The sequence below is a fragment of the Saccostrea cucullata genome, unplaced genomic scaffold (genome assembly GCF_032062105.1).
Source record: "Saccostrea cucullata isolate Sc308-1 unplaced genomic scaffold, CSIRO_AGI_Scuc_v1 ctg12977, whole genome shotgun sequence".
Taxonomy (NCBI): Eukaryota; Metazoa; Mollusca; class Bivalvia; order Ostreida; family Ostreidae; genus Saccostrea; species Saccostrea cuccullata.
Genome location: NW_026921235.1, coordinates 1 through 14,973, shown reverse-complemented (window position 1 = coordinate 14,973; position 14,973 = coordinate 1). Strand labels below are relative to the sequence as shown.

The following is a 14,973-nucleotide window of genomic DNA, read 5'->3' as shown; positions in this document are numbered from 1 at the left end:
AAACTGTGTATTTTATTAATATATATACTAGTATGTTTTACTTATTTGTGTAGAACATGAGAAAAAATTTGCGTAACATTTAATTACATCCAAGATTTTTCAAAATATGGTGATGCTTGAAAGTCCGATTTCAATGGAAAATATCATCAACTCCTCCCCCCCCCCCCCCCTTATTTCAAGAGTTGGAATAAGGGATAATGTACTATTTAGCACTGGTATTAAAATAATGAATCAAATACCGTTTAACTGTTTTTTATATTTAATAAAGATTTTATGGCTAAATTGCCATTAATATTGAATAAAATGGTAGCAAAATGTAGGCGGGAATTGAGAGTTAGCGTACATAGTTCTTTATATACCACTGTGACCTTGAACTTTGACCTTCTGTCCATATGGGCACACATTCATATGATGCTAGTTATTGTTGACCAGAACTGTAACTTTGTTTCTTCATTTGTTGTTTAAAACACAAATATTAGTTATGACACAGAAAAAATGTTGTTTAGTTTTCTTAAATATCTATCAAAATCGGTCATTTTGACCTTGACCTTTGACCCTTAGTCATGAAAATTGATTTTTTAGCTTTGTTTTTGCTATTGTTTACCATATATCTAAATTTGATTTAATCCATTTTAAAATACTCAGGCAATTACATGGATCCTGATTGTATCTACGTATTGTACTTTTCTAGGATTTTGAAAAAAAGCATAAGTTTGTAACCATGGTAACAAGAAAACTAAATACGAATACCAAGTAGTTCTTTGTAGTGTATATTAGAACTATATGTGGACTTTCAAACCAATGTATTCATTTTTTCCAAACTATCCGCAAAAATTTATACCAGCCTTTTCAAAAGACCCTAAAATCTACAATTTTCCACAAGAAAAATCCTACCTATAAATGAGGGATATTTTCTCTATGAGGAAAAAGTTGCTGAAATACTAAAAATTTTCTAAAGCACTGTAAAATGATGTATTTTGGCGAAAAGGTAAAGTCATGTTGATAGCTTGTTCCATTAAAGACTTTTAATAAGTCAAAAATGGTCATTTTTCATCAAAATTTAGCGATTTTTAGGCCATGAAAAATGTATGTTGGTTGCCATGGTAACCATGGACCATAGCAACCATTTTATTATGAATTTTAGGTACATACATCAATATAGGAATGTATGCCAAGTTTCATAAAAATCCAAGACCATGCGTGCCACACTCCCTATATAAGAGTTTAAATGCTTACAGAGAATGGCTATTAATACTATACATTGGTTATTGATTTCTATGAACAGTGTTGCCGTGGTTACTAAAAATAGAAATTTCTGTGAAATACTTTTAAAATGCTACTCCTCCTACAGTTTTGGTCTGATTTCAATATAACTTGGCACATACATGTAAGTATAGACTACACTAAGACACATGATAAATCTTTGTATCGGTTTTTGATTTCGATGAATGATGATGCCATGGTTACTAAAAATAGAAATTTCTGTGAAATACTTTCAGTAGACTACACAGAGATATATAATTATCAGTTTCGTGTTTTTGATTTTGATGATTGATGTTGCCATGGTAACTAAAATTGAAGATTTTGTAAAGTTTTATTAAAAGCTACTCCTACAGTTGTAGTCTTATTGAAATATTGCGACATAAAGAGATTTAATCAAAGATCATTAATCTATTCATTGCTTTTGTAAAGTTTTAAGTCCCAACTGCTACTTTTCTCTTCCTTTATTATATTAAGTACAAACCAGTACAGCTACAGTCTCGACAGAGACTTCTGGTTGGATATAGTTTAATTTACATTGTAGAATCCCGATTTAATGTTAGAACTTAAAAATGATGTAGAATTTTAGAAATAAAGGTCCATACCAAAATCTGCACAAAAGCTCAGGGTCCCACTTTGATTTACTTTTTTTTTTAGTTCAAGGATCCCTAAAATAAAATGTGCAACTCATCACACAGAACAAAATTCAGAATAAACATTGACTAGTCGAAATCAAAAACAAGAACACTAGAAAAATTGTATATTTACATTTTTTTATTTTCAAATTGCTCGAGCTATGTGTTAAAGTAGGCCATAGCGCTCAAAACTCAATATTAGCCGATCCTCAACATCCACACACTATACATTCAGCTCAGTTAGTATAACAGAAGCATGATAAAAAATAGCATATCATAATCTGTATGTCCTATGGCCACTTTGAGTGCTAAACAGGAAAAGAAACCCACCCATATAAAATGTGAAGAACCTGAAAAGTCTTATAACACAAAATATTCCTTTGTTCCATAGCTGCTATAATCACACATCATTCTAACAGATTTTGTCTCATCCTGTAGAAAATGCTGAGTCTGCAGTACTAGTGCTAATATGATTCCATTTTTTGATAATGAGCTGGATGACAAATCAGGCTGCAAAACTAGAACACACTTTGTCACTTTGAAGTTTCTGTTCTACATCACATACCAACAAGTAAACATTATACTGTTAGTCCAATTCATCTCCATAAGCATTGGTTTTTCTACCTGAAAGGACAGAAAATACATAAAACCATCTTTACTTATCTCTACTAGCCTTCTTCACCTAGATATTATACATAGTTAATTCTGCTCTCCCAAACAACAGTTCCATGAAATGATTTATATACAGTACTGTATTTATAGTAAAAGTCTAATACATTTGATACATCGACAATGGTCCAATTTGGTAAAACAAGAAGTGTGTGAGCTAATGCTCACTACTAATACCTTCCCTCTGATGTGAATATATTAAGTTAATATATAGATGCAGCAATAAATAGGAAGTTGAATTCAAATTCATATAAAAATGAATGCAATAATATGTCATGCCAAAACGAAGAGTAAGCTAAAATTTAATTTAGCATCTGTCACAAGAAATTGCTGAGAAAACTGCGATAAAATTTGGCATGGACAGATACAAGGATAAACAGAACACTGGCATTGGATTCAAACAAAAATAAATCCCACCATATTGCATGCCTAAACAAAGAGTGCTAAAATTTCAATTACCGTATACTATATCTGTGAAGGGTAGTTACTGAGAAAACTGTTATGAAAATTTGTTACATACAGACACACACACAGAGAGACAAGGATAAAACAGTTTATTATACTTCTGTTAAAATGTTTCCTATATAAAGTTCAGAAGGTAAAATAGCTATCTTTTATAGTTCATGCATAGCAAAGCTATACCCCGGGGTATAGTTTTTGCTATCCACCCTCGGAAAATTTTCGTGCAATTTTTGTCTCCAGTTTTGATTTCCAGCGATAAATCTATTGACTGATGATGTCATAATGACTCAGTAGCATTGTGACGTCATCAGGATTTCAGATTATTCTTGCAGTATTATCTTACTCCAAAAAAATTCAAACCTCAGAAATTATTATATACATCAGTATAATAAAACGCTTATCCACTGTTTGTGAGTGGGATAGCTCTTTTATTAAACCCTTGACAGGGACTATTCCCCTCGGGCAAGCCCTCGGGAATAGTTCCCTGTCGCGGGTTTGATAAAAGAGCTATCCCACTCACAAACAGTGGATAAGTGTATAATATCCCCTCTCATTTTGAACAGGGGTAAAACAAAATATGGTAATACAATACAATAAATACATGTACATGTACTTCAATTTTCTTCATGAAATTTTTGACTGATGATAAAAGATATACCTCGTTTTTTAGCATAAAAATTTTCAAATCCATCATCTGGTTCTGCAAGAAAAAAAATCAGTTGTTTATGACCAAATTATATATACATTGTACTGCATCTAGTAAGAATACTTAAGATTATATGAGATTTGTTTTTTGTTAAACTTTAGAAGGTCTATATAAAAGCTACTCAAGGCATTTTCATTTAAAACTGCATTAAAATTGACCAAATTAGACATTAAGATTACTGAAAAGAACATCTGAATATTGCAAGATTTTGAAATACACACCTAACATATAAGATTTCAATTTGATAGCAGTACAAATTTCCATCAAACTTTGGGTATACTTTTTTGGACCAGTTTTTGAGGAAACTAACTAATTAAAATAAGTTATTGATAGGAGTATGTACTGCAGAAAAGAAGAATTTTTCTCTTCCTTATATGTGTGTAATTCTATCTTGATGGTGGTAGGGGAGTCACCACCCTTGAAATCCCTTTTCAAAAATTGCTGGATCCAACCCTGGTAAAGATTGTTAGTTTTTTGTTTCTATTATTTGGACTATAAATTTCCCGATTTTCAGACTGATGTACCTTGTGTTTCCTCTGACTTCTGGAATTGATTTTGAGGTTTAAAGAGTTGACCATCTTTTCCATTCTTTATCTCTGTGTTATAAGCCTTCTGAGCACTCTGGTAATTATATAGTGGTACTGAGGAAGAAGAATGCTCCCTACACCAAAATCAGAAAAAATAAAATAGTCAAGAAATTATTTCCAAGTTTTACTAAATCCACATCATTTATCTTCTTTATATGTTTAATGAACATCTAAACAGGTCGGACAAGTACAGAGAAAAGAAATGCTTACTCTTCATCCATTGCGATTAGTTTTCCTAGATTGTGATCTGTGGTTATGTTGTGTTTATGCAAGACTTCTTTAATTATCTTCCGCCTAGGTGTCAAACCATAACCAAGACATAATCCAAAGACAATGGCATCTATAATTCCAAAATGAAAATCAATAATTGATACTAGATATACAAAACTTAAAAACAAACAAAATTTGCAAGGATCACTTCAGTAAATTTTATCCAATAGTGAGGCCCACAATGCTAACCTGAATAACAATGGTTCTACTGTTCAGATTTGTTTTCCTTGTATATATTCCTATGTAAAACTTATTCCTATTGTAGCCTGTGGAATATGGATGATTTAAACAAAGTTTCTTCCTGTTCCAGTGTTAAGTTTTGATTTCCCTATGTGGTCCCATCCCACCCTCGAAGTCATTTGTACAAATTTGAATCTAAACTACCTGAGGATGCTACGTACCATATAGATATAACTGAGCATGGCTTTGCTGTTCAAACATTTTTAAACTTTTTCCCATAAAAAAAATTTTGTTTACCTATTAAGGACACAAAATTGAACAAACTTGAATATTAAACTCAGGAACCCTTCATATAAACTCATCTTTAGCCTAGTGTATTTTTGGAAAGAAGATCGGTTTACAGGACCCTACCACTTTTTACTATTTCTGAATTATCTTTCCTTGGGAGAGGGTGTGGCTCCTTATTTGAACATATTTCAATCCCCTATAGCCAGATATACACTGTGCCAAGTTTGGTTGAAATTGGCTCTGTGTCCTGTACATCAAAGTTTTATTTTCTCAAAAACTAAGCACATATGCTAAAATTTCTCTACTTACACATGTGAGAACCAAAATTCAGAGACTTGAGAAGTTTTGGAATCTTTGCTGCTGTGCGTGGAATTCCTAAAACAAATAGTTAATCACACACAGTTCATTCAAGTCATATTTCTCTTTCAAACAAGTGTCAGTGTACATAATGTATGAATAACAGCCTGTATGTAGTAAAATTACAGGCAATATGCTAACTTAAAGGTTTCATTCATATTAAATCTGTAGGCTTAAAGAAAATTGGAACACTTTTTAAGGTTTGGAATCAAAGCTTTATTAACTGTGTTCTTTTTGTCAATTCAGTTGTCTAATGTTGCATAATCAAATTTTAATTTTCTGAAACAATGTACAAAAATATTTACATGTATACTTACCAGCGATTTGAAGGTAACCAAACAAAACACATGGTATGGCTGAAAAGAAAGCACAAAAATTGATTTTATTTAATCTACTGTATAAATTTGAAGAAAATAATTATTTGTGATTGTTACACCTCCGATTGCCCAAGGTTGTTTACCTCTGATCCTCTGGATACCCATGCTTGTTAACCTCTGATTGCACAGGGCTGTGATAGTTGTTTCCTTTCTTTCATTCCGTTTTTACCTCTGATCGCCCATGGTTGTTTACCTCTGATTGCCCATGTCTACTCACCTCTGATTGACCATGTCCACTTACCTCTGATTGCCAATGTCCACTCACCTCTGATTGCCCATGTCCACTCACCTCTGATTGCCCATGGTTGTATACTCCAGATACCCATGCCTATTCACCTCTGATTGCCCAAGTCCACTCACCTCTGACTGTCCTTGGTTGTATACTCCAGATACCCTTGCCTATTCACCTCTGATTGCCCATGTCCACTAACCTCTGACTGTCCATGGTTGTTTACTCCAGATACCCATGCTTATTTACCTCTGATTGCCCATGTCCACTCACCTCTGACTGTCCATGGTTGTTTACTCCAGATACCCATGCCTATTTACCTCTGATTGCCCATGTCCACTCACCTCTGATATCCCATGGGTTTTTACTCCAGATATCCATGCTTATTTACCTCTGATTGCCCAAGCTTGCTGGACAGAAGATTTGATATCCTTCATTGCCTCTGTTTCTTGTGGTGTAATGTCCTTTTTCAAAACATATATGTTTTGCATGAGTTCCTAGGGTAAAAAAGTCATGGAATTAATATGGATAAAAAAAAGCTCTGTTTACCAAATTGTCTGGCTGCTTATGATCAAACCGCCTGAAAACCATGATATCACTCCTTTAATTTCTCACCAAAAAAATTATAAATCATCAAATCTGGATTCCTTAAAACCCCTTGCAGGACTTCAACTGCCAGTTAAGGTCTGATTTCACTCAAAATGCACAGTGTATTCAAAAATTTTGACAGCTAGATAAGTTGACCAGAATTGAACCAACAACTGAACTCAGGTGCTATAATAACTGGGCTATTTTTCCATAAGCACACTAATGTACATAGCTGTTGTTTGCCACAGCTGCACGAAAATAATAAAATTATTGGCTCTTTTGAACAATGAACAAAATGCTTATAATTATTAATTATCACACTTTCAGAGATGTGCGTTTCAAAGAACTGAAATAGAAAGGATCGATCAACATTTGTCCTTGAATCCCTTCCTGTAACGCTTTTCATGCAATGAGACCTTGCGGCCCCAAAAAGTTGGTAAAACAGTGTCTTAGGCCTCCCCCAGTTGACCCGATTGATCTCATCTATTACCGGCCCAGGTCTTTTAGAGACAATTTAACCTTGGACACTGTGATGTACAGGTTTATCACATATTGATGTACATTAATTATAGCAAGCGCAGCGAGCTCAATAGACTAACGTGTAAGAACAGAGGAAATTCGGATTGAATTCTGTACATACGTCAGCCAAATTTCTCTGTGAAACATTCCAAGAATTCCTGCACCACCCAATGTCCTTTGTGCAAATAAATAAATAAATAATGTAGAGCATAAAAGGCTAGATCAGTTTGTAGAAATCTTTCAAAGAAACAAAAAATAACTCTACAATGTTTTTCAACCAAAATTGCACTAGGTCTATAGTTTCAAACTGACACTAGGCTGTCTCCGTAAGCTCCAACGAGCTCCGTGACGTCATGTGATGTCACAGCTAGTCGAGATGTCTCGTGCGGCTTGATGTTTGAAGTGGCTGATCAATATTTTTAGAGTGTTTTTGATGGTACAATGTACTAGCTGTGCTCGCCCCAACGGTCACACCGTAAAACATGTTAAACGCGACCTATGCAACACTGAATTCAAAAAGATAAAACTTTGATAAAAATAATTTTTATGACAGTATTTTTTAAAGTTATGTAACTAAATAGCCAGTTGCATCCAGAAATTAAATTTTAAAAAAAAGTGATAAGGGGACGACCATTTGATTCTGAGGGGGGGGGGGCCTGGCAAATTTTTTTGAGACGGATTATTTATTTTCATGCCTGTCAAGAACAGATTATTTATTTTCAAGATTATCGAGGACAGATTATTTATTTTCTTCTTTGTCTTAGGGTACCTTGATCGATTGATTCTAAAAGACTTATCATTTATATACCATAGGCGGATTCAGGATGGGGGGTGTGTATAACTTCGTTCAAGCAAGAGGTTTGGGGCCGGGTTAAGGCCCCCAGTGGGTTCTGGGCGAAGCACTGGTGGAGGCCAAGGGAGGGAAATTCCCTAGAAGCTCTTGGGTTTTCGGGTATTTTAAGAGTAAAACCAGGACAATTATAGTGGTATTGGTTATTATATAGCAAAGTATGACATTATTAATATTGGTCATATCATACTTTGAATGAAGGGGGTCCAGGGGGCGAAGCCCCCTGAAGCTCATGGGTTTTTGTGTATTTCAAGAGTAAAAGCAGGCACAATTATGTAGGAATTGGTTAGTTATGTTCCAAAGTATGACATAATTAATACTAGTCATATCATACTTTGAATGAAGGGGGCGGAGGGGGCGAAGCCCCCTGAAGCTCTTGGGTTTTTGTGTATTTTAAGAGTAAAACTAGGCATAAAAATATTGGTATTGTACTTAAAGCATGGCAATATTAATATAATTCATATCATACTTTGAAATTTTAGGGGAGGGTCATACACATGTATGCCTTCCTTAAATCCGCCACTGTATACTTTGTATTAATTTATCGGGAAGTATAATTCTTTGAAAAGAAAATCTATCTTTTGTGGTGTTTAAGAATTGGCTTGTTTTTAAAGTGATTCATCACATCTACTGAGTGCTCATTGTCATGTTGATCAACTGACTACAAGTATCCAGTCTGGTAATCTGATTTTAAATATTATTTGGTTCTAAAATGGCGAGCGAAGCGAGCCCAAAAAAAATGCTGAATTGAAGATTCTGAGGTTAAATTACACGGAAATAAAAAGGTATTTTCACAATATTTAAATATCATAAGTCAAGGTCAGATTATTTATTTTCTTTGCAGAGGAGGACAGATTATTTATTTTCAACATTTTCAGGGACAGATTATTTATTTCCAAAATCTGCCAGGCCCCCCCCTCAGAATCAAATGGTCGTCCCCTAATCAACCAAGTTTGTGCTGGAAATTGGAATGCAGAATTTTTATTTACCTGCACCTTTATTTTTACAAAAAAATGATTTACATCTGACACTGTATTGATCTTAAGATGTAGAAAGATGCTATATCTAGAAAAGATCCAATGTGGTCACCATAGGCTGTCGATATTACACAATCCGAAATTCCTCTAATCGTAATGACCTATTCGATTCACGTTGCTTACGTTTTTTTAAATCTGGTAAATAGATCTAGAATATTAAAGCATGTATTAAACCAGACCTGTTTTCTCCGGTAGAAATCTTTATCATAATCCATTATTCTGATTCAACAGTAAAACTGCTAAAATCTTGCGTAACTTTGTTTTCTGTCTTCTTTCTCTTGCTATCGCAATGATAGTATTTTCCTATTCTGCGCCGCGAGCAATGCGCAATACGTTCAGAGCACTTGACGCTAAATGGGTTATCTTTCTTTCCTTGTCAGTACTTCGGATCATATCTACCATCCCCCCATTCAAAAAAAAAAAAAATAAATACATAAATGAAAAATTGTAAGAGACGCAAAATGAAAATGACATTAACATACATAAAAAAAAAATAGCATACCCAATTGTACTATTGATAAAATATACTCCAACTTATTCTGTGAAAAACTCCACTTGAAATTTTGTAAATCAGTACTAGGTGTGCATAAAACTGCAACTAATTTTGCTGTATTGTCTGATTTAGGTAGATTTCCACTGCACTTTGACATTGTAAGATCAATGATAAGGTACTGGTATAGGCTTGAAAATCTAGGCCAGTCTTTCCCAATTTTAAAAGATGCATATTGTGAATCCAAATCATTGTTTGAGAAAAAACTCCCTTCTTGGTACAGCTCCATTAATTTTCTTATTACCAATATCGATGGTATTCGTGATTTAACTTCAGTCAAAATGCACAAATTCAAACGTGAACTTAAAGATTGTTTATTTAGATATTATATACAAGAGTGGAATTCACAACTTAAATCACACTCTGATAAAAAGCTGAGATGCTATAGCACTTTTAAACGAAATTTTGGTCAAGAAAAGTATCTTAATTTAATTAAGAATTTTGAGCAGAGGAGAAGTTTTACTCGTTTTCACATATCAGCTCACAGACTTAATATTGAAAGGGGTCGATATATAGGCATTCCTAGAGAAGAAAGACACTGCAATAGATGCAATGACAAAACAGTTGATGATGAGAAACATTTTCTCCTTTCATGTAATCACATTAAGGATGAAAGAAAAGTCTTGTATGAATTAATAAACAAATCCTGTAAGAATTTCCACAACTTGGACAGTGATAATAAGTTAAATTGGCTCATGACTAATGAGGATGTGCAAATACTGATTCAAGTCAGTAAAATGATTATGAGAGCTGAAGTATGAAAAGTATACTCACCGTCAATAGAAACGCAACACCCAAATTTAAGGGGTGAAAATTATATAACTTATATATAGATTTAACTAAGTACCAAAAAAGTTAGGAAATCTTTTACTTTGCCAAATCAGTTATTTAACGGTTGAATGATTTTCATTTCATTACCGGAAGTTGATTTTTTAGCTCCCTGAACAGAAATCAAAAATTGGCATTTTTAATAAAATTATTGACAATATTTTGGGTTTTCGAGGTTTTGTACCTGTTAATTATAAGTCTTGTACCCAAAGTCCGGAAAAAATATCCTTCTTTCTCTTCCGAATGTGATGCCTGTATTTCCTCAAATTAACTGAAAGCACGCATTTTCATTGCTAATGTTGAAAATTTTCAAAATAAAGAAAAGGGAGAGCTACAGATGCAAATATACACTACATAACGACTTTTCGGGCTCATGTGTTTCAAAAGCATGAATGACAGTTCCTTGACCGGAAGTCCAAGGGTTACTACACTACGCCAATTTAGAGAAAATTCGACCTCAGTATCTGAAAAACAGGCATTTAAAAAAGGACAAGAATATTTATTTCGCTCAGATTAAGACATTGATAAACTTACTGCATGGTAGAAATCGGGCTGCTTATGTTGTACAAGGCTGACTAGCACGTTTTAATTGAATGGTCAGAAGGGGGGATGTTTTAAAAGTTATGTGTTACTTTCTAAGTTCTAAAGATAACATTTTAAGTTTAAATGAAGTATCATTGTTTTGTAAATGTACTTTTTAAATTTATGTATTCATTCTTAATCTTATCTTTAAACCTTATAAAATAACACATAACTCTAAAACATCCCCCCTTCCGACCATTCAATTAAAACGTGCTAGTCAGCCTTGTACAACATAAGCAGCCCGATTTCTACCATGCAGTAAGTTTATCAATGTCTTAATCTGAGCGAAATAAATATTCTTGTCCTTTTTTAAATGCCTGTTTTTCAGATACTGAGGTCGAATTTTCTCTAAATTGGCGTAGTGTAGTAACCCTTGGACTTCCGGTCAAGGAACTGTCATTCATGCTTTTGAAACACATGAGCCCGCAAAAGTCGTTATGTAGTGTATATTTGCATCTGTAGCTCTCCCTTTTCTTTATTTTGAAAATTTCCAACATTAGCAATGAAAATGCGTGCTTTCAGTTAATTTGAGGAAATACAGGCATCACATCCGGAAGAGAAAGAAGGATATTTTTTCCGGACTTTGGGTACAAGACTTATAATTAACAGGTACAAAACCTTGAAAACCCAAAATATTGTCAATAATTTTATTAAAAATGCCAATTTTTGATTTCTGTTCAGGGAGCTAAAAAATCAACTGCCGGTAATGAAATGAAAATCATTCAACCGTTAAATAACTGATTTGGCAAAGTAAAAGATTTCCTAACTTTTTTGGTACTTAGTTAAATCCCGTATGTAATTTTCACCCCTTAAATTTGGGTGTTGCGTTTCTATTGACGGTGAGTATATTAGTAAACCTATGAAAATTTTTTTTTTATTTTTTTTATTTTTATTGTAAATTAAATGTGCCCCCCCCCCAATTACCTTCTAAAATGTACAGAATCAGTCAGAATGGGTGTCTTGAATACTTAGAGTACGGGTTTGCCAGTATAATCGACTGTGCAGAGGCATCGTCCCCTGGTACCCTCTGTATCCAAGTTAACTTTTCTTTACATTAATTGTATGCTACCTTCAAAATCACAGATTTACATTTATACATGATAGTACCATTTGTTTAAATATATACATATATTTGTATGTAAATTATTATTTTTGTATGCATGGTTATGTGTAACAATAAGTGTCTGTTTGTGTATGTGGGTATGCATATATTCAGATTTATAGAATGTTAAATATCTATTGAACTAACTCCAAGGGATTAGTTTGCATCAAGTGCATAATTATATGCTAAGTACTTATCAATTGAAATTACTATTTCTGATAAAACTTAAACAATTTTTTTTTGAATGACCATCTTCAATACTTAGGGTACAGGTTTGCCAGTCTGGCTGTGTAGAGGTATCATCCCCTGGTGCCCTTTGTATTCAAGATGCATTAGTTATATATCAGAGTACTGCCATTACTATAAGAATTTTTTAAAATTACCTTATATCTATCATTTTTATTTAATTGTGTTTTCTTTTTATCATCCTATGGTTTTCTATGCTTTTGATCAAGTGTGGTGATGCACTTCTCAATGTCAAACCTAATCACTAGTCATGTTACATTATACATCTATAATATAGAATTGTAATCAATATTGTCATATTGTAATAATCTGTTCATGCCCCCCGTGGGCCCTTGATTGGTGAATAAACATATATATAGTAAAGGATGTATTTAATAATATTAGTACATCAGCTTGTGTTAAAAAAAATTAAAATCCTGGATTTTCTTGGGGAAAATAAATAGAACGAAAATGCTTTAACGTCTTGGCCTCGCGTTTCCTGCATGGACTTGAAGTCTTGAACAATTATTTTACGTATGTTTTTTCTCAAAATCGTATACCAACTGTATCCTGTAATTGTTACCTGTATACTGTTGCGCACAAAAAAAAGTGCGCTAGCTGTTTTTCGATTTATTTTTCAGTTTATTTAAGATGTCATCTAGAAAACGGAGACCCCCCCCTCAGTTTATTTAAGATGTCATCTAGAAAACGGAGACCCCCCCCCCCATTCGGTAACGGGTTCGTTCGCCCGATCTACCTGTTCGCGGGAGTTCGTTCGCACAGAGTCCGTTCGCTCGAAATATTTTTCGCCCAATATCTTGTTCGCCCTATATGTGGTTCGCCCAATTATAGATACTTGTATATATTTTTTTTTCTCTCAAATTCTGATACGAAGAGCAATGTTTATTTAGTCTAAAATAATTTTTGATTTGATTCTAATGTTTTTTGAATGACTAAGTGTTTGCACTATAGTTAATTAGATGAATAATATCAATGTTAATTAGGGGGATAAATCCGTGTTATTTTTACGAATTGCGCTATGTTTTGAAAACAATGAAAGGACTGAGACGTTAATAGGTGTGACCACTGATACTAAAACAGGTGTGACCGTCTGTTTTATTTTGAATGTACAAAAAATTAGGAAAGAAATTCATTAGATTTTATTCTACATCAAATTACGGCGAACGGACCCTGTGCGAACAAGTTTTAGGGCGAGCGGACTCTGGGCGAACAAGAAATCGGGCGAACAATTTTTAGGGCGAACGAACATGGACCCCCCCCCCCCATTCGAAAGGACAGACCTGTGTTAAGTTGGTATGAAAAATAATAGGTATAAAGACGTCAAAAGTCACCCCCCCCCCCCGAAATAGGATTTTCACGTTTGGGCAAGTTGAGTTTTTTTTTCTTCTTTTTTGCTTGTCAACAAATTTCTGAGTTCACTGGGGTGGACCCCCCCCCCCCCCCCCGCTGGAAAAAAATTCCTGGATCCTCGCCTGCACCTTGTGTTATTGTTATATTATGCGTTAAAATTTATTTCAGAAACAAGTGCCTGTGTTATTATTAGTACCATGGGTTAAATTTATTTCCGAAACAAGTGCCTGTGGTGGTACTGTAGCTCTCTGGTCGTAAATCCGATTTTTTCCAGACCAGCGAGCTATATATAGATCTGCAGCTAGGACCTTGGGGAACTAACTGAGTCTTGGTTCGGCCTGAAGAAGTTTATTACCAGGGAAACTAAAATAATCCATATAATTCAGTGTTTAACACGGTAGTTCGAATTTCATATATACATGTACTCTTTTGGTGTCATTTTTACGCCGGAAAATTTATCAAGGAAAAATGTATTGTGCATGTCAAGTTTTGATAAGATACAACTATTGCAGGCTTGCTACGCAAATAGCAAATTGTAGGAATTATTTACATTGGACTTGTACATCTACTAGAGTTTGTGAAATGTCCATAAATTTTCCCTTGAGATGAACAATAAAGAAGAGTTATATCAGAAAAGTGTTTTCAAAATCAGTGCAATCTGTTGACATTTTAGTCCTTGACAACCGTCCACATAAACCCATTTCTTTTGCCTGAGTAAATATTGTAAATTTATTGCATGAAATACGTTATTGAATAGGATCATAAATCTCAAAAAGCTCTATTTTCTCTGCATCAGAGTTATACCAATTTAACAGTCTATTTGGAATCATTATTAGCTAAACTGAGGCAAAGGCTTTTTCTATTCGATCGAAATTTGTCCGTCGCCTGTCGTCGTCGTTGGCGTTCTCGTCGTTAACTTTTCACAATTCCATCTTTTTCTCCAGAACTACTGGGCCAATTTCAACCAAACTTGGCACAGAGTATGCTTGGGTGAAGGGATTCTGATTCTAGTTTGCTCAGTTGAAGAGCCACACCCTCTTCCGAGGGGAGATAATTACGAAATAGCAAAAAATTAATGGCATCATTGGCAAATCTTCTTTTCAATAACCAATGAGCAAGAAAGATGAAACTCTATGGAATCAATGTCAGGAAGTGTAGATTTTAAGCTGTTCAAATCGTGACCTCTAGGGTAGGGTGGGGTCACAGTGGGCGATCAAAGGTTTACATAGAAATATATAGGATTCTTTTCAGGAACAACAAAGCCTTATTACAGAGAATTTTCAGGTAGTGTAGATTCGAGT

At 34.2% G+C, this 14,973-nt stretch overlaps 1 protein-coding gene across 2 annotated transcripts; it reads right to left on the bottom strand.

The window, feature by feature from the left end:
- Positions 1-2,016: 2,016 nt before the first annotated feature.
- LOC134259541 (uncharacterized) lies at positions 2,017-9,321 on the bottom strand. Of its 2 annotated transcripts, none has more exons than XM_062742128.1 (8): positions 9,194-9,321; positions 6,412-6,517; positions 5,732-5,770; positions 5,367-5,432; positions 4,530-4,659; positions 4,257-4,393; positions 3,685-3,726; positions 2,017-2,519 (listed from the first exon to the last, which is right to left on the bottom strand). In XM_062742128.1, exons 1-8 carry the CDS (start codon positions 9,227-9,229, stop codon positions 2,482-2,484), a joined length of 594 nt encoding a protein of 197 aa, XP_062598112.1. In that variant the 5' UTR covers positions 9,230-9,321; the 3' UTR covers positions 2,017-2,481. The 2 variants fall into 2 exon arrangements, with proteins under 2 accessions (XP_062598112.1, XP_062598111.1); XM_062742127.1 differs by lacking the exon at positions 9,194-9,321 and adding an exon at positions 7,249-7,550.
- Positions 9,322-14,973: the final 5,652 nt, after the last annotated feature.